This window comes from Centroberyx gerrardi, chromosome 11 (assembly GCF_048128805.1).
Source record: "Centroberyx gerrardi isolate f3 chromosome 11, fCenGer3.hap1.cur.20231027, whole genome shotgun sequence".
Classification (NCBI taxonomy): domain Eukaryota; kingdom Metazoa; phylum Chordata; class Actinopteri; order Beryciformes; family Berycidae; genus Centroberyx; species Centroberyx gerrardi.
In genome coordinates, this window is record NC_136007.1 from 29,567,802 (window position 1) to 29,589,200 (window position 21,399).

The 21,399-nt window shown below is 40.7% G+C and overlaps 1 protein-coding gene across 1 annotated transcript in view; it reads right to left on the bottom strand.

Annotated features, from left to right (window-relative positions):
- Positions 1 to 5,547: 5,547 nt before the first annotated feature.
- The window catches only part of cadm1a (cell adhesion molecule 1a), a 366,432-nt gene continuing 350,580 nt past the window's right edge, over positions 5,548 to 21,399 (bottom strand). The window contains exons 11-12 of the mRNA XM_078286385.1: positions 6,892 to 7,020; positions 5,548 to 5,666 (exon numbers count right to left, since the gene is read on the bottom strand). Coding sequence (XP_078142511.1) covers positions 5,548 to 5,666; positions 6,892 to 7,020 — 248 coding nt within the window. The remainder of the gene's footprint in view (positions 5,667 to 6,891; positions 7,021 to 21,399) is intronic.

Genomic DNA, 21,399 nt, shown 5'->3' on the forward strand with positions numbered 1-21,399 from the left:
ATTAACATTTCCCAAGAACAGCAGAAGAAGAACAGCAGAAGACAAAAAGAATCGATCTAAAAACAATGAGTGGTAAACAATCAAACTTCTTGGGAATCAACCGAACTTCCAAAGGCGGTGGTGCGTTGAAACTGACAGTAGTACAGCCACAATAGGTTTTTCTGCTCCTGCTTCATTCTAATAAACAGAGTACTCATCCTTTGTGAACTATGTCAACACAAAGCAATACTTAACACATCTTATACAGTGCACCAAATATTAAGAAAAATACATAAAACATGTACAGCATATATGCAAAATATTTCACGAATTTTGTCTCTTGGATCTAAAATAATGTGTTGTACTTGCTTTGATGATGATACATTGTACTTGCTTTTATGTAATTGATAGGTGGGGCCTAAACTTTGCATTCTACCTGAGATGCAGTCACATCGGTCAGCAATGCATGAACCTGAGACAGGACATTATCAAAGGAATCTAATATGGAAAAAACTACAGCAGTTACACTGTAAGACCAAAGTCCAAGTTATCTTTACTTTTTGGGTAACAATGGGGGATTTCATAAAAAGAAAATGACACACACAATAACCTAAAATAACATTCTATTATCAAAGTCAAATTCATTCCGTACCTTTTCTGAATACTCAAATCCACCCAAATGGCATTTATCATATTGTTTTGTTCATCTTAGTTCTTTAAATTGGAACGATTTTGGTGAGCAAAAAGTCAGATGTGTATCTCTTGTATTCAGTAAAACTTGGAAACACACTCCTGCCGTTCCAGCCCACAAAGGTTTAACACGTACAAATAAAATATCGCTGCATCAGCCGTAAGGGAGAAGACAATATTCAGTTCTGTTCCTTTATTGGCAAGCACATATTTTGAGTCCGGTTTGAATGGAAGCTGCCACACATCACTGAAGCGAAATAGTGCTCACTGTTAAATACAAATCACACAATCTCAATCTAACAGATGGAAGTGACATCTGCTCTGTGATTCATAAAGCAACAATAACAAGTCAGTTAATAGTTTTATCAGAACACCAGACTGTAAAACCATCTAACCTAGTCGGAAACCCCCCCCCAGCCCACGCAATAAACAGAAAGCAGTGTCATCGGCATACAGTGTTAACCTAGTGGTAATTCCTTTGTGAGTACAGTATTTTAAATGAACTCAAGTTTAACAGAAAATAAAACAGTTGGAGAGTGTTATACACACAGCATCTCTGATCTTTGTCTGCAACCTCCCTTCAGTAGTCTCCGTCTACAACTCCCATATCCAATGGAAAAGCTAGGAGAGTCCACGGCCCCCCACCCACCCCACCTGTTGTCTTTTCAAACCGGGGAAACAACATTAGATGACTATCAAAATGCACGCGCGCTTGTTGCTCAGGGAAGTCAAATTTGTGTCACTTCATAATCACCCAGAACTTTTCAACTGAATTTGGACAACGATTCCTTACCCTTGAACTTAATAGTGAATGACCGAATCCTGTGTTTATGTATGATTATGATATGTGAAAGCTATCGCTGTGTTCATGTGTTGCGGTCTGAGCTGCGCAGTGACAAATGCAATCAAATGCATCGACATGGCAATAAAGCATGGAATCTAGCATCTTACTGTACGTTCACACTGTGAGCGACACGATCAAGAAGTCACCAGATGTCCAATTATTTCTTATTGAGCTGAGCAACCAGGGAAACTTGGCTAATGTGTGGACAGTTAACAAGCTAGTTAGCTGATTAAAGTTGGCCATGGCTGAACTTTTCATGGTCATCAGCTGTCAACTTCAACTTTATTGTCCCCGAGGGGAAATTTGTCTTGCAGCCAGATAAAACATAGAACACACAGAGACATAGGCACACGGACTCAGGTACAAAAAACATGATAAAACACATGAATACATGAATACATCAAGTGACAACAGGAAACCTAGAGTATGTTTAGCCATCGCTAAAACCATCATCAGCCCCCAGTAGTTAAATGGGAAACTAATCATCAGCTGGGTCATCATGAGCATTTAACAGTTTGGTGGCCTGAGAAATAAAATAATTATTCAACCTGTTAGACCTGGCCTTTGGTAGTCTAAATCTCCGTCTGGAGGGTAGGAGCTCAAATTCCCCACACAGAGGATGAAGAGGACACTGTAAAATATCTCGAGCCTTAGAAGTTGCTCTGTTATGGAAGATGTGAGACAGATCAGGCAGTTTAACACCAATGATCTTACTGGCCACTTTAACTATATGTTGCAACCTGTTCTTGTCACCTGTTGAGAGATTACCAAACCAAGTAATAATAGAGAAGGTGATGACTGACTCTACCATGGAGCTGTAGAAGAGCGTCATGAGTTTAGTACACACACCAAACCAATTAAGCTTCCGGAGGAAGTGCAGTCGTTGCTGGGCTTTTTTACAAATTGCCCCTGTGTTGTCATTGAATTTCAGCTTGTTATCAATTACAGTACCCAGGTATTTGTAACACTGAACCTGTTCAATGGTCTGACCCTTAATGACTGTCTGAATGGGCGTGTAGGGCTTTCTTCTAAAGTCTACACACATATCTTTAGTTTTGGTGACATTCAATTTTAAAAAAACAGTTATCACACCACTGAACAAAATCGTCAACCACTGGGCTAAGAGCAGAATCATTCCCCTGTAACAGACTCACTATGACCGAGTCATCTGCGAACTTCAGAATGTGTCTACCAGGATGGGAACTTCTGCAGTCGTCTGTGTACAGTATGTATAAAATAGGTGACAGGACACAGCCCTGCCGTGAACCAGTGGAGGAGCACAACATATCAGACATAGTGCCGTTTACCCTGACACACTGGGATCTGTCCACCAGAAAATCTCAAATCCATCCAACAATCACCATTCAATCACATTTCCATGTGCCCTTGTTTCCCTACTGATGTGATATAGTTTCATGAACAGTCCCACCTGGCAAGTGCAAAATACATGAGAAGTTGATTCCAGCCATTCAAAGCTTCTGAGTTCTCTACAACTGTTATTGAAAGAGGAATAAGCGTCTCTAAAACTAGTTTTTTTGTTGATTAATGTTACCTAATTTGCGCTTGCCATGTTAGCTCATGAAAACAATGCAACATTATAAGTGGCAATACCAAAGCAGCAGAAAATACATGATTTGCCTGTTCCTAACTTTGTAGCTGCAGACCACTACAGAGATGCAGTCGGAGCCTCTCGCACCGGCCACAATCAGAATAGAGCGACCCGTCGACCGAGTTGCTCGCCGTGTGAACGCACAGCAAGTTGCTCGCTGTGTGAACAATGCCATCATTACAACCTCATTGCCGCGTTGATTAAAGTAGCGGTTCACCACGCGATCCATGGATAAAGCCACGGAGCACAGCAGTGTATTAAGTTTGGTTCAAATGAAAACAATTGGAGTAATCACTTCTGGCATTCCTCAACACTCCCCTACTGGCACCGTAAAACAGATCCTCATTACATTTTGGCAGGTGATACATAAAGCAAGATAGAGAAGGAAAGAGAATGGTTTGTAGCACATACATACATGCAGTAGGATGTCTAAGCGCTCAAACGGTTGCATAATAGCAAAACCACATACATTAAGAAATGTGTGATGGAAGTGGCGATACAGTCCTGTCTCTTGCAACGTTTCTTAAGTTTGGAGACACACTAGCTTATGTCCGTGATGCACTTTGCTAGTTTTACGGGGTGACAAAACTCACGACGATAAGTGTGATATAATAAATTCCACAAAAAGTACTTCCATGTAATTCTAGTAAGTTGTAAAAAATATTTCTCGGTACGGATTAGTGTATAATACATCTGTGATTCCATTGGCTTGATTTACATAGGGTCGTGTCTATGGGATATCATGAACCCTCTGATGGGAGGAACTGTTCTGGGATCCTGTGGTTTTGACAAAAACTCATCAGCACAATAACATTAATTAATTACTTAATTAACTTTAATTGCCGATGTGAGGTGTTGACAATTGCCATGACTCACTATGTCCATAAAGTTGGTATGAGTAATAGAAATTTAAATGTAGATGTCTTAAGTTTGGAGTTTGGCTAAGGCTGTTTCTCATTTGAGTGAAGGGTAAGTTATGTATATCAGTATCATATGGCTGCTGGGTGACCAATATTAGTACCAAATGACTTTTTTTTTTTTTTTTCCTCTTTTCCAACAGCTTTATATCACTGAGGCATCTTGACTGCGAGAACACCATAAACAGCTTTGAAACAATGTACTTTTTTGTCATTTTCCCATTTGTAAAAAAATATTTTAGACTGAGAGCAGATGTAAATCAAAGGAATATCATCATTACAACTCATTAAATGCCTGCGGGGGAAACCGTGGTTCCATTCAGTCAAATAGAACAACAATAACACTGAACAGAGGAAGAAATCAAAATAATGAAATGACAATGCCTCTACGTTAATCAGCACACTGAGGGGAAATAATGTGCTGCTTCTTTTTTTTACTAAGCTCTTTCTGAGGAAAAGCAAATGTTTCAGATGTGCTGGCATGTCTGTTTTGGAAAAACAAATCAAAGAAATGTGGGTCTTTCACTCTAATGCTGAATTGGCCCAATAAAAGGAAAAAGGACAAGAGATCATTTGAAATTATCCTTTGCCACCTTCTTTTTAGATGATGTTTTGAATGTGGTTTTGTTCAGGAGGAGACGAGATGGGCATATACATCAACCTGTTTCTCATTGATATCCTTTGAACAGTGATATGTAAAGCATTCCATGCATTTTTGGAGTTGTCAAAACGTTTGGGGGAAAAAAACAGAGTAAGGTAATGGCTTGAGACAAATCACAGTATACTGGAAATAGGTTCTTATGAGCTTTTTGTTGTGCGGGAGAGGATGCGTGTGCAGACACATTTGGGGGATATGAATAAAGTGGCTGTGTCATTTTTTTACCTTCGTATGAAAGCCAACAGCACATTGATAATTACAAGAGTGGGAAAGACCGCAAAGTGGGAAGAAGGGGAGCAACAGGGTTATGCTAATGAGGATCAACACAAATCCAACGTATGAGTAGAAAAGAAATTCAGAACAAGGCACAGAATTTTCTGCAAAATGGTCGAACTAAACAAAATTTTGTACCAGCAGTTAGGGAGGTGTCAAAATGGTGAAGCTCTCTACAGTGATTTCTGGCAACGTCTGGCGCTCCCACCCCAGCCTGACCCCGCCCCCTTCTCGATTTAACAAAAAAAAAAAACAAACAAACCCTCCCTTGCCAATCTTTGTCCTTTTTTTGTATTTTTTTTGTTTTTTTACACACAAAAACATTCCATCTACAGCTGCAGACTAGACTAAACGACAGCTTTAAAACCAGGCCTTCCTTTTAAAACCTTACCTCTCTTCTACGCCTTGTCCTCTCTACTCTTGCCAAAAAAGTAATCCCTAACCATCTCAAACAGCCCCCCCCCCCCCCCCCCCCCCCCCGCCGCCGCCCACTGCCCCCCCGGCCCTGGCCCCAGCCCCCGAAAACAGCTCGGCGTCCCAAAGAGGACACTAGTGTGAGGGGTCCCGTTTTTTTTGATTAGATGTAGTACTCTTTCTTTTCGTCCGAATTGGTGTGGCCGCCCTCTGCGTTGATGATGGCTGTGTCCGCGTCCGCCGCGTCATCCGCCCCTTTAGCTTCATGCGTGAAGTAGGTACCTGGAGGATGAAGGACAATGTCACGGGATGGATGATAGCCATGCCGTTCAGATGATGCAGAGGATTAAAACGTGTCCCCACATCCCACAGCGTCTAATTATGTAAATCCATCACCGCGTGGCCGTTTACACAAACCTAATATGGGCGAGCTGTAATATTCAAATTATATATCATTTTCCTTCCTTGCCGTTCAAGAGTGGCACGTGAAAATCAATTTTTTGAAACGACTCCGAGTGCGGGGTTGAGCGTGGTTCACACCTTAATAAGTCTGCAGTGATGAGCCCAGCCCAGATCAAATAAGGAAGGCCAATCACAAATGTGAGCAAAAAAAACGCTGTCTGAGAAGACCAGCCTACCAATATTGGTGAGAGAAAAAAGTCTTATGGCATTCAGTAGTGTGGTAACAGGGAAGTTGATTTGCAGACTGCGGACTACACTACACTACACTACACACAATACCAAGTTCAGACAAAAAGAAAATCTGAATTTTTTTGTTTTTTGGGGTGGGATGATTGTATGCTGCAACAGGCATCAACAGAGGAAAGACTGAGGATAACAAACGAAAAAAGGTTGATCATTTATAATAACCATCACTAATAAATAGAGAATTAATCATTATTTATTATTTAATATTGATCATTTAATATTAACTAAAAGTGAATGGATGAGAAGTTAAATTCCCAAAGTGACAAATGAAACCACTTATTAACAACTTTCTGAACATATATTTATAATAGGGGCCCACATAATGCTTATTTATACTTTACAAATATTTGTTAATCATTTACGAATACTTCACTAAGTATTTAAAAGTGTTTAACCTGGATAATGGCAAATGACTAACAATTTGTTAACAAAGCGAATCAAAAATCATTGACTTAATATGTTCACAGTGATCTAAATCTCCACATCTAAATGGTTAACTGATTTATTAACCTGTCATTAATTAATGATTAAATAATGTTCAATTACTATCAAAGTTGTGCTAGGCAATGTGGCATGCTGGCAGCTCCAAATGGCAGCAAGAGGTAACTGTTTGAAAACTGTGTGAAGTACAACAACAAGACCAGCCTATAGCAGATGGCCAGGTCAGTACCCTACTTTTCACCATTAGATGTCAGGCTTCACCACAGATTTGGGTTTGGGGTTTAGTTACTCTTTGAATAATGATCAAGTCACCATTTATTAATGATAGTTATAAAGTTGTATTTTCAGGTTCCCCTACCTTTGTGTCTTGCAAAGTAGCGCCCCAAGACGATGAGTAGACAGAGCATGGCGAAGACGACCACGGCCACCACTCCTCCGATCACCGCGTGGTCCACCGTTCTTGGCGCCCCCTCTCCGGCTCGTGAATCTGAATGCACAGGACAAACAAACTCACTGTAGAGAGTCGACGGCTTTAGCGTACGCTGCAACTCAAACTCCACGTCGCAGCCTGGGCATAGCGATCGGGCCTGCACCGACACCGGGGTGATGTCTGACAGTTAAACAGAAGCGATGTGATAGAGATGTGGCTTTTTACTTTAAATAAGGCATTGGTATGCAGGGCAAATTTTGGAGTAACTCACATGGGCTCCGGCGCCTAAGGACTGGCCTTACTATTGCTGCTTTAATCAAATAGAAACATCTTGTTGCCATGAACAGAAGTGTGTGAATAGATTTTCGACCTTGTGGCTCACTTTGTTGCCTGTTGCCGGGGGGCATTACCCATCTACACCGGCCAAAAAATTTGCCTAGCACATGCCTATCCTCATGAATGCTGCCCCTGTGCTTCACCGAATCAAACAAAATGAACCCGACGCTTTATTCTTTTCACTGGATGAACTCAAAAGACCTGGCTTCCACGGAGGAGATGAACATCTGTGGTTGAAAATGGATAAAAATCATTGTCACTAGTTCCACATAAGCATGATGCATGTAATGGCCATTATTATTCAATGACAAGTTTGTATATTACAAACTATTAGGAACGTGATTCAACATGATCCATACATACAAACAATAATGCAAGTGGCTTTTTGCCCAAAAAACACAAATGAGTGTTTTCAACTGACAGAGCAAACGGCGAGTAAAAACTTTGACTCCCATACTTGCCTTCTGTCACACAACAGAAGACAGGCTCTGTCAGGCCCAGCGAGACTAAAACGTATATATATGCCAGGCAACATTAAGAGAGGTTTATCCCTGCTTGGGGCTGAAGAACACAGCGAGCCCCTGAAGCGCCTGGCTATAATGATATGTGAAAGCTATTGATCAAGTGTAGAGATCCATGACAACCCGAAGTTAATGGCCGTTTGTGGACGTGATTGGCTCTTCACGGCACAAAGGAGGAGCAAATTTTTTCATCAATAGCTCGCACGATGCTAGGGAGATGATTTGGAGCGGCGGGGGTGGAGATGAGGAGGAGGATGCAAAAATCAAAATGTTGCATTGAGATGTGGCCTGAAATTCATTCTGTATTTACCTGGCGTATTTGACATGTTCGCAATGTTGGTGCAAGTAGGAATTCATGGTCTGTTTAGGTGGCTTTTCACAAACGGCCCATATACCTTACATCACAGGTACATTTTTCTACTTCCAGCTTTTCGAGACACCATTACGCCTTGAAATTCACCCTTCCTTCCTGGCTAATGTTTACAGGTGTATCTCCTTTAAAGACCCATTTGGCAGAGAATGGGGAATGCCAGGAGAAGTGAAGTCAGGAAACTGAACAATGGACGGTTCTTTGCAATCTGCTCACACGGACCAGGCCCCACCGCCACATCGGCCATGCTTACACGCTAAAATCCCCCAACACTCCTCTCCGGCCGAAATCTGCACTCAAGAGATTTCCTAGGTGTGCTCCAGGAAACACAAACAGCAGGCCCGTAATTTATTAGCAGATAACAAAGAGCGAGAGAGAGAAACATCGCGGACAACATCAGCCACCCCTACCCCTACTCTCCTCGCATTACTCAACCTGGAGGAATAAGGGCGGGAGGGAGGGGAGGGGGGAGGGGGGGAGGCGGTGCAGTGCTACCTGCCAAACTCGACAAAACATTACTTGATAGATCTAATAGGTTATTTTGACTTCAGATTTTCTTTTTTAGCGCTGGGCAGATTCAATTAAAGTGAGCAGAAATCCTTCTGACATCCAATTCGCTCTTGTCAGGCAGGTAAAGCTGTGCTTTAACACACTTTCCTATTACGATGTTAATGTGGACTTTGGCTACGCCCGTCCGCTGGGGCCGGGGGTGGGGTGAGGGGGGTGGGGGGCGGCAGTGTCAGTGGTGGGGTGGGGTGGTGGACGGGTGGTGGTGGTGTGTGCGTGTGGGATGGGTGGGGGGGGATTGTGAGTGGCCTGAAAATGTCAGGGAATTTTTCTCGACTCTCTGGATCAAACTTTCCCTGTTCCAGTTCATTTTCCTACACAGAAGAGAGGCAAACGATAGAGGGAGGGAGTGCCGGGGATGAAGGGTATTAGGAAGAGTGAGCACAAACACAAGCCTCTACAGCAACGGTTTTCATTTTTAATCATTTTTTGGCTTTACTGGACAGTCCACCGTGGAGAGAGACATGGAAAAAGGTGAGAGAGAGGAGTGGGACAAAGGTCAGGAGACACTGACGTCGGACTTGCGTCATTATCCACGATTTTGTGCGTGCTGGATACTCTTTAACAGAAGCTGACGAACTGGGTTGTGAAAGCTGACTGTTCTGTTTCACTTGGCTCTGACCTCCAGTTGAATACCAACCGGACCCAGTGGCAAAACCCTCGGCAAAACACCCAGGCATATAACGGCCTGTGGCAAGGTTTGTCACCCAGGTAGTACGGGGGTGCTACTGTGCCCTAACTCAATCAGAAAAGTATGTGTATGCCTTTGTGTGTGTGTTTTTTTCAAGTTTTAGTTGCATTTGCTTTAGCCCAGTTTGGCTGTTTGTTCAGTTTTAGTCATTGTCACACACAAACAAACTCAGAACTTTAAACATGCCACATTTGAACACAGATTCCTAAATAAATCCCAAACCAGAAAGTCAAAAAACAACACAACAGATACCTCCAAGTCTAACCCCATCATACACAAATAGTGGCAATCCAGGCTGTGGAATATCCAGGCCTTAAAGTTTCTTAAAAATACATCTTAAAGAAATATGATTTAGCAAACTCTGTATCTTCTTTTAAGACGTAACTGAAAAGTTTGTCAACCTTGAATTTAAGTAATAACTTGTTATGACATGTCATTATGGTAAAATAGTTTTGTTAATTTGTTTGTTATAATATAATATATTGTAATATAGTTTCAGAATTTTGCAGAGTGGGCCTTAATGAGCTATGGGTGTTAATGGGGCCAGCAGTGCTGGCCTTCCCTTTATTAGAGCTTTCATTTTGCAGCACTTTGCACCTTCTTAAGAAATGTTATTAATCCACCTTAAACACACAGATTTCAGGAGCCCAAAGGCTAGACATGTTCGAAAAACCGCACTAACAACTCATCTCTATTCCCCAAAATAGATGAGTGAATAAAAGAAAACAACAAAAAGAGAACCTCTTAGTCCCCATGCAAATACCACCTGAAAACCTAATGGCACCTGATATAATGCTCTGCTTATGTTCTTCTGTACAAACCATAAACCAGGATAAAACAAGGTGAACCCATATCCAGTGGGGTAGTAGTGTCAGAGGAGTGTATACCGTTAGCAAAGCAGTAAAACACACAAGACCTTTTTTTGAAGTGGATTTGAATTTAAATTTGAAATAAACAACAGGTGTATCATTTAATCGTCACGTACACACTTAATGCCCAAAGTCAATGGAATAACATTATTTTGAGAAAGTGCCTGAAAGAATGAAACCTGAAATAGGTTTTGTGCAGAATTAGTCAACAACCAAACTGGTTTGCTGGATCCTCAACTTCGCTCGTTGATGTTGTCATAGCAACTGCAAATGTTTGGGGAACTGTATTCCTGGTGGAGAGACAAAGCCAACAACTTCTGTCTCAATTAAACAAAAAAGGAAGGTTCCACATTTAAAGAGCTCTGTTTAAAGAGCCACAGGGACTGTGCAGATGACGGTTGCATAGCATGTACTGTCAATCTCTGGAAGCACTCAGTCCCAATGATACCATATAAATCGATTTGCATGTCATATCATTGAGTATCACTTATGAGCAATTACTCTGTCAGCTACTGAAATCCATTTGTGTTATTATCTCACGTAGTGAGTCAAACTTAAAATTGCATGGGTCATTGTTTTGGCAATCAAGGGAGTGCACATTCAAGGCAATTTTCTTAATTGCCTTTCCTTAAATGCCGCTTCTGGATGAAAAGCTCCTACCTTCCATATCAAATGGGGCAGTGTGAAGTTCTGTTTCCTTTAATTACTACTCTTGGTATTAAGTACTATGAAAGAAACTGAGAAAAACACAAAGTATATTGACAGCTGATGGTTCCACATGGGTGTGGATCCGACAATTAACATGCCATTAGGCTTAGCGTGATTTCTACAAATACTGGAAAGACCCAGTTGCCCATTAGTTTAGCTGTCATGGCACGAAGAAGAGATCTCAGTGACTTTGAAAAAGAGCTGATTGTTGAGGTAAGTTTGGCAGGCGCTTCGGTGAAGAAGACTCCTCAACATGCTGATGTTTGACGAGGAAAATTGGTTGAAGTTTTGTGGAAAACAGTTCAAAGAGGGATACTGTGGTTGGGTTGCAATGGATAAATCCTTCATTACACCTAAAACGCGTTTGTATGAGTTAGGTGGTGCAAAGAACATGGACAGAGGTCTACTGAGCTGTGGAAAAAAGTAATATGGCCAGATGAATTCGTAACATGCGAATGAGTGCATGTGTAGCAGAAGCCAGAGGAAGAAGAACTCTACAGGAAAGAGTGCTTGCTTCCTACAGTGAAGGGTTTTGGCAGATTCTTCTGGGCGTGTCGACTAGTGGTAGCAAGTGGGAATTAGGTCTAAAAAGGTCAAAACTCCAGCAACACTTGTAGTATATAGAACAACTTTATTGTTAGACCAACGCGTTTCGGCTTGTGGCCTTCATCAGGGTCATCATGAAACACATTACAAACAACATTTAAATAGGGTAACAGAAAAAATTCAAAAAGCTAAAAGAAAAAAGACTTCAAGAAGATTAATCAACTTTGTCTGACCCAAATATTCTGATATTCAAAGACTTTAGATAGCTGTGTAAACTATTAATAACCAGGACATGGAGTCGGAGAAATGAGTTTCAATCGATCCAAATTGATTGAGGAAAAAACATTGCTAAGGATTGCTGAGTTCACTGATAAATCCGTCTGAACAGCCTCTGCAGAGCCACCGGGGCACCGGCAGCATCTGCCTCCTTCCTGCAGGCAGCGTTTCTCTTAATAGTGTTCTGATAGGTAGAGAGAGGAGAGGCTCGTACAATTCAGGAAGTCCCCGGCACCGCTATGATCAATTTGTCCTCAAAAGACATGCATGGACAGCTAATGTTAAATCCTGGTAATGAGAAAGTGGGTGAAAGCCGGTAGAAGCATTGTGCAACCAATGTCAACTACTTTAGCCCAAATGGCTGAAGTTACCTGAATTCAACTTTTGTCCCACCCCTTTCCCCGCACCATGAGCTTGGTTCACACTGCAAGCTATCCCAGCATGCACCATGCAGCGAATTGCTCGCTTCTCATACAAAATTAATGGAGGTGGAATTAGTCGCTTGGCAGATTGCGTTTGGTGTGGCTTCATTATTACAGGGCAAGCTGAATGCCAATAAATACAAAGCCATCAGAGTTCAACCTCCAACACAGTTCCAGATACTTGCAGAATTTCTGCTACGGCACTTTGAAGCTGTTCTAGCTCATTAGTCATCTCACTGTGGAACTGCTAACACAACTGGCAATATGTGTGGAAGCGACATGTCCAAAAGATAGATGATGAAGATGGTGATTATTATTATTACTGTTGCTGCTGTTGTTATTATTATTATTAGTAGCCGTAATAGTAATAATAGTCGTCATCGTATTCATAGTCGTTATCAATTTATGATGTTCAGTAATTACAAACCATATACAGATCTGTTTGAAAGCAATATCATGAAATCCATTACCATACACATATTTGCTTGAGGAGCACTTAAAATAATGCAGAATCCCAATGTTATGTATATATTTCAGGGCTCCGGACTACCTTTTTCCACTCGTGCCACTAATTGTTTCTCTTGGTAGCCTGTATATTTTGTTTGAGGCACCATTTTGTTTTGTTTCAAAGATTTGGTTGGATTTCTGCTACTGGCATTAGTACATCCAATGACCAAACAGCCAAAACCTAACCAAATGGTTGCAGTCTGGAGTCATGTATTTTGGTTCAACATCTGCGGCGCCTGGACTTATCTCAACTCTGAAACATGGCTCAAGAGTGCTTGAAATGTGCCTGAAATATAAATCATTCATCAAGAATGAGATTTAAACAAGGTGTCCACAGGGCTAAACAAAGCACACAACAGTTAATCAAGTGCGGTCAATTTGGCAGGGGGAGAAACGCCAACCATAAGTGGCGCCATGGAGTATCTCATTTTCAAAGGACGTGTTGACAGAGGCTTGATTCGAGACAGAGGAGATCTCCTAATTGGATCTCCTAATCTGCTAATTAAGCATTAGTGATTGCACTGGCATACCCATGCTGTCTGTAGATAGAGGGGCAATCAGGAATACAGCAGTATTATGTGGGTGGGGTGTCATACATACACGTGGTAAGAGCACACTGGCTTGTCAAGTTCCACTAGCATTGCCAACAGAACGGTCTCCGTTAAAGAGTGAATGTAATTAAAGTCCCACTGAACCTATTCATTGAACCTATTTAAAAATGTCAGTTAAATCTTATGCCTCTTGGATAGCGCACTACACTGCTTACATACAGAGTAGCTTGGCTTGATGTAAGTTGGAATAATTTTGTGGATTTATATGATGCGAGTGCACGGGTAAAGATTTTAAACTAGCAACAAAAAAAAAAATCACCTCTGATTGATTCTATTCTATTCTACAAAATCTTTATGAGGTGCTTTTCAAAACGTTGATCAAGTGTTTCACTATAAGAAAGTAGGAGCATCATTAAAAATAGGGCAATAAATCAGTAAAAGAGAGAAACAAAAATAGGTTTCAAATAAAGTCAAATAAACATAACAAAGTAAAGTCATACAATTTTGTTTTTATAAGTGATTCAAAAGAAGTTTACTAGCCTGATCTCTGTGTTCAAGTTGTAGGGGCAAACATGACTGAACTGTTCATCAAAACTAAAATCTGGATTAAAAAAAAAAGAATCACACTTGTATTTTGATCAGCAGCCTTTATATTAGTAGACAGACTATTAAGATTGTCCTGGAGGTAGGAGGAATACATAAAAGTACCTCTGATTTATTGTCATTCAGTTGAAAAAATTCTTTATACCCAGTTCTTTATAACTGAAAAGTATGGTTTGGGGCAGGCTATGCTGTTCTAATAACTGTGTTTCACAAGCAAATATAGATGGTTATTGTCAGTTGAACAGTGGGAGAGATAGGAGATATTATGTTAAGAATCATGCGGCCAAGAGACAAGTCTGTGACAGAAGAGGATGGGGCCTAAAATCAGTCCCTGGGGGACCCCACAGGTAATTTGTACAGATTGTAATGATGAGAAAATGATGGAAATGTATTGGCCTTGCATTCCAAATTGGCTTTTCTACACTGTCTCTTAAATGAATGAGTGTGCTCATTGAGCCAGGGTAAAGAGTGTGTTTTGACTTTTTATACTTTAAGTAATAATCTGCAACATTTTCATATAATAAATGTCAGTTTTGCTGCTGTCTGTCGTTGACTGATTCAACCCATATCCAGTTCATGAAAGCTTTTATATTTGCTGTTCTTCCCGGGAAAAATCCTCTAGTACACAGGAAGAGCATTACATACAGCACAACTGATATAGAAATAGAACACGACTAAGCTCCAGGGAGTTATATTTGAAACGTTATACAGTGTGGCAGCAGTACATGATGGTGGTGTCTTTGCTGTGGTGCAATATTCTCCTGTTGCACTTCAGTTACTAGTAAACACAATGCAAAGCCAAGGTCCAACCATCACTTTGTTATAATTAAATCACAGAATGCACTGAGGACAGTGAATCTTCATTCAATTATTTCATGCTTAAATTTTTTTAGCAGTGGTACAGTAGTTATAACTAGAAAAGGCTAAATTTTCTAAAGAAAATTTAAGTGTGCTTGCCGCCCTTGCAATGCCCCTGCCCTTAGACTTGGCGTTCACTAGCTTTGCTAAGCGGTGCAGCATTGTAATTGTTAGCATTTTGACAGACTACACTCAGTAAACAGAGCCAGTTGCGTTCAAAGGCACTGGGAAACTTTTCTCATCACTGCACAGCAACATGTTTGGTATCAAACGAAACTACAGATTCCCAGCTTTCCAAGGATCCTAAACGCATCACAAAGTCGGCGCCGAGGCTGACAGAAAGCCCATGTGGGGAACTCATGGTCTCTGTCGCCATCTGCTGGCTGTGTCGAAGCACTGACATGAATGAGCTCGATCATTTCATTTCATGTCATTTTATACAGTAAGGTCAAGTTATAAAAAATGCTGTCATCACATTGAAATGGTTACTATGAGGCCATATTTAATCACACATGAATGCAATTGGGCTCTTTGGATTCACAAGAGTCTCAGCTTTGTAGCCATACCCAATTTCTACAATTCCATGACTGTTTAGGTACCACAGTGTGCAGAAATAGGGAAAGAAAAAAAGGCGAGAATAACATCTTTTCACTGCATGCAGAACACTGTGTCTTTAGTACCCTGGAGCTCATATAGCCTATGTAGCTGAGATATGTCAGATATGGCTGTAAAGCTAAGACTCTTGCGGTTCTAATGAGCCATTCAGATATCTTGATGTGAGAGGTCAAGGGACCCGTTTGAAAATAGTCATGCCCATTTACCTTTGTCAAAAACTTCGCCGACTTTGGAGTTATGTTACATAACATGGCTGGTACCTACGTATCCGTCTGCATGTCTAGTTTCCGATAATAAAAAAAGCTCCGCTCTAGCTTCAAAACTGAGCTCGTGAGAAGCTCCTCTGCCTACGGCAAGCACACTAATAACTAGAAAAGGCTAAATTTTCTAAAGAAAATTTAAAGTGTGCTTGCCGCCCTTGCAATGCCCCTGCCCTTAGACTTGGCGTTCACTAGTTTTGCTAAGCGGTGCAGCATTGCAATTGTTAGCATTTCGCTCGGTAAATCCGTAAACCAATTGTATTTTGTCCAAACTGTGTCTGATCACAAAGAGTTTAAATAATAATGTCCTAAAATATTTTTTTTATTTCCTTTATTTAAACAGGTAAGTCCCATTGAGATCGAGATCTTGTTTGCAAGACAGACCTGTGTACACAACTACAAGAAAACAAAACAACAAATAAAACTAGAAAGGTGCATTTTCTGGAGAAAATGCGTGTGATTGCTGAGCGTGCAAACTGTGGCACTGGTGCAGTTTAGTGTGGGTACAGCTCACCCTTTCTGTTGGCTGTCTGTGACTGGTCTATCACTCTCCTCTTTCCCTCTTTCTTATCCTATGGCTGTATCTATGTCACATATTTCTGTCTGTGTGTGTGTGTGTGTGTGTGCGTGTTTTTGAACATGACTGTGGATCGTCTGTTCAAACTGAAACGGCTGAAGCAAAGTATAATATGTGTATGTAATGTTAAAACTGTGAGAAATGTGGCAGTTTAAAACACTTCTGTGAAGGAGCTGTAATGAGTGTCAAAGTGATAATTAATAATGTTAGAAATGTACTAAAATTTCATAATAGTAACAAGTACAATAGTAAGAAAATATGTAGGAAGGCTTATGTGTAAAAGGTGGAAGGAGATAGTAGGAAGACTATTTTGTAAAATCTGAAAGGTACAAGGAGTATGAATAGCAGGTATGAAGAGTATGAAGAGTAGGTATATATTCAGTAGAAAAAAACAGAAAATATGAAAGTGACAAGTAATAATGTTAGAAATGTACTAAAATGTAACAGTACTAAGAAGTAAAAAGGTATAAAAATATGCAGTTGATAGGAAGAGTAGGAAGGCTTATGTGAAAAGCTGGAAGGTACTAGTAGTATGAAGAGTAAGAAGGCAGTGACAAGTAATAATGTTAGAAATGTACTAAAATGTAATAATACTAATAAGTAAAATAGGTATAAAAATGTGCAGTTGGTAGGAAGAGTAGGAAGGCTTATGTGAAAAGCTGGAAGGTACAAGTATGAATAGTATGAAGAGTAGGTATATATTCAGTAGAAAAAAACAGAAAGTAAGAAAGTGACAAGTAATAATGTTAGAAATGTACTAAAATGTAATAATACTAAGAAGTAAAAAAGGTATGAAAATATGTAAAAGACATGTTGAAATGGAGAAGAGTGAAATAAGCAGAAGAGCTGCATGTGTAAGAGAGCAGCAGAAACAGAAAAAGAGTGGAACACTAGTGTCAAACAAAAGTTAATATCTCAAAAACTATACATCGCATCGCTTATATATTGACATTGTGAGTGAGAGCAGAAGTAGCTGAAGGGTTTGATGTATAATATGTGTATGTAGTATTAAAGTTGTAGTACATGGTTCTCATCATTTTACAATGTGTGTGTATTGCGTCTAAAATGGCATTTAATCCTTAATATCTCAAAAACCTTATGAGGGATCTCTTAGAAAAGTAATAGCACAAGATTCCTCAATGAGCCGCACGTTTTGATGTCTCACATGTGTATGTACTGTAAAAACTGTAGAAGGAGTAGCGTGCCAAACTTTTTGGCGGAAAAAAATAATAAGTATGTGAGATAATAAGAGTGTGCTCTGCCTACGGCAAGCACACTAATAATAAGTATGTGAGATAATAAGAGTGTGCTCTGCCTACGGCAAGCACACTAATAATAAGTATGCAAGATAATAAGAGTGTGCTCTGCCTACGGCAAGCACACTAATAAGTATGTGAGATAATAAGAGTGTGCTCTGCCTACGGCAAGCACACTAATAAGTATGCAAGATAATAAGAGTGTGCTCTGCCTACGGCAAGCACACTAATAATAAGTATGCAAGATAATAAGAGTGTGCTCTGCCTATGGCAAGCACACTAATAATAAGTATGTGAGATAATAAGAGTGTGCTCTGCCTACGGCAAGCACACTAATAAGTATGTGAGATAATAAGAGTGTGCTCTGCCTACGGCAAGCACACTAATAAGTATGCAAGATAATAAGAGTGTGCTCTGCCTACGGCAAGCACGCTAATAAGAATAATAAGTATGTGAGATAATAAGAGTGTGCTATGCCTACGGCAAGCACACTAATAAGTATGTGAGATAATAAGAGTGCTCTGCCTACGGCAAGCACACTAATAAGTATGCAAGATAATAAGAGTGTGCTTTGCTTGCAGCAAGCACACTAATAATAAACAAAATGGCCGACAGTAACAATAAGAGTGTGCTCTGCCTACGGCAAGCACACTAATAAGTATGCAAGATAATAAGAGTGTGCTCTGCCTACGGCAAGCACACTAAATAATAATAATAAGTATGCAAGATAATAAGAGTGTGCTCTGCCTACGGCAAGCACACTAATAAGTATGCAAGATAATAAGAGTGTGCTCTGCCTACGGCAAGCACACTAATAAAAATAATAATAAACAAAATGGCCGACAGTAACAATAAGAGTGTGCTCTGCCTACGGCAAGCACACTAATAAGTATGTGAGATAATAAGAGTGTGCTCTGCCTACGGCAAGCACACTAATAATAAACAAAATGGCCGACAGTAACAATAAGAGTGTGCTTTGCTTGCAGCAAGCACACTAATAATAAGTATGCAAGATAATAAGAGTGTGCTCTGCCTACGGCAAGCGCACTAAAAAGAATAATAAGTATGCAAGATAGTAAGAGTGTGCTCTGCCTACGGCAAGCACACTAATTAGTATTTATGCCAAAGCGTTGACTACTGACAGCAACATATCAGCACTATTTAATTTCATCTCAGTTCCTGGCAGCAAACCTCTTGGGCTGCTTTCAGGGTTTTTTAAATTTTTAAGTTAAACATATTAACAGACTAATTACTTTATATTTATATAGCTCCAAACAGAGTTAAAATGAAAAAAACAACTCAGCAACAAAACTCATCTCAAAGTCATATGTAATGTTGAAAACGAGAACTCGAGGATTACTGCCAATTGAAATGGCTTGGAAAACAGTTGCGCTTGGATACCTTGGTAACAGCGGACAGAGGGTGATCTCTCCTTTTCCAGCCCATTTGGGCGCATACAATGCTATGATTAAAGCAAGTGACAAAGCAAAACCATTATGAGATTGCAGGAAAGCTGAAAATAATGTCAATTAACACAGAACTTTTTGCAGTAGTTCTTTTTGTCTGTCCTCGTGTATTGTAAAGCTATTGTGCACGTAATGAATACCATTTTTTTCCACCCTGTCTGGTCCATGAAAAGGATAGCAAATGTTGTAACTCCTTGCAAAAATAAGCCAATAGTGCATTGTCTCCTGGGGAACCTCACACCTAGTTTTTTTTCTGATGGAGCTATTCATCATTTATCTAATCATGGCCAGTCTTCATCCAAAATGTAATATAATTATGGGCTTAACTGTTCTCAGGATATTAAGCTGTATCTAGGCCATGGCTAGCTCGATAAACACCTTCTAATAATGGCTTTTAGTGGTCTCGGGAGTGAGTTATCCTAACACATTGAGGACTCTCTATGGCTCCCAGGCCAAATGACTTCGCAGCTCGTTGCAGAGATGCACATCAGTCCTGTTAATGGGGACAGTGGTTTGAAAAAAAAGAAAAGAAGAAGCCCAGTATAGCTTCTCTCCCTCTACCAGGCTGCCCTTTCTTCTCTCATGCGTGATTATCACTCCCCCCCCTCTCCAAACCTCCAAACCCTCCCATCCCGCCGTCACAGAGCTGCCTCCAGCCTCGGTCATTACAACAACGGCTGACAAACTCCCCAGGATTTATGTTTACAGTAGTGAGAGGTGGCCAGAAGCCTGATATGTGTGTGTGTGTGTGTGCTTTACAACCGATTGTTATGTAAGCAAAGGTCACACGATGTGACTGACAAAAAGTACGTGGTAAACATTGATTAACGTATCAAGGAAACAACGGGGACATTAGTTGTTATTGGTAAGTGGGAGAGAATCAACAAAAAGCGTAAAATCTCCTGAAGATCAAAGTCTCAGGAAGACGTGCTTGATGAAAATGGACTCCCGAAGTCAAATCCTGTGTCTCCTCTGTCCTTGGCACATCGGTAATAACCACGGCAGGACGGTGTACATCCCGGTGTTATGAGACAGAACAGTGTGTCTGTGAAATGACATCAGGGGCTTTGTGTAGATCTCTGCGCACAGCAGACTCAACACTGAGCGCAGGAGCCGGGCCAAGGAAGTGGGGATTGTCAGGGGCTAATCCTGGAAAAGGAGTCCCACCTAGCGACAATGGCTACGATTACATACATGGGAGTAACCTGGTTATTGTCCCTACTCCGGTTAAGGTCTTATTCAGGTTAAGCTGTTTACATGAACCTTTGATACCCTGTGACTGAGTCCCCCTGTTGCCATGAATAAACCAGTTACAGGATGTTTCTGGCTATTTTCAACCTGGGCCTTGTTTTCCTAGTTTTTGCCATCATGCCCATCAATTCTGATCCAAATTTTGTCATTACTTCATTGTAGAGTTCTATGTGCCTCTAGTTGGCAGGGAGCGCTACTACTCCCTGATGCAATCCAAGGGAAACTCAAATGTCAACATCTTCAGTCTGGCAAAGTACTCATACTTATGTCGCACTCATGTCATATTGGAAGAAGTTCACCTGTTTAACTCACTGGAACCCCATCTGAAATCATTTCATTTATTGAAATTAAAGGGTAACTTTGATTTTTACTACTTTGAACTGCCGACATCAGTGGATATGCTGCCAGGTTTGCCGTCTGTGTTGACGCACATCCCCGATTTGTGACGCCACTGTTGCTTTTAATACTTGTAATCACCACAAGGAGGCTGATGTGAATGTTTTTTTCCCAGTTGGAAGCTCATATTTATGGTAAATCCGACATGACGTAGTGCTAGACTGTAGACAACATGGAGAGACGGTGAAAAGCAAAGGTGAAAGGAGTAAGATGTTTCCATGCCACAGTAGCCCATTTCATATGGGAGTGAGCCAGGTATCTTAACCAAGGTTTCTCATAATTAAAGTATCAGCCATCTTATTCTAACCCAGTTATGATGTTTACATGCATCAACCCAAAACCGGGTTGCTTGAATAACCAGGTTCTCTGTGCATGTAAACATAGCCGATGTCTGAGGACGAGCATGGTCAGTTTTAACAAACCAGAATCCTTCATTTCCACAGAGCCAGCGGGTAAAGTGGTAATTCAAAGGCAGATTAACTCAAGGCTGGAGTTACTCTGCGACATGCCACCTTTGTCGCACAGAAAGTGGTGGCCACTGCAGTCATTAAATGCCGCAGATTTGACAATGGAACTACCCGAAAAGACGAAAGAAAACAAAAGCTAAGGATTGTGCCATTGAGTGAAGATGGAGGCCTGGCAGAATATTTTGTATTGTTAACATGGTCCCTGTGTGCCTGCTTTGTCAAGCTATTTTGGTTCTCTTTGAGGACCAGTGGTGTGGCACAATCTTTTTGTGCTTTGTCAGGTGAAGCAACTGTTCACAAAAACCTGTAGTGATAATGAAATC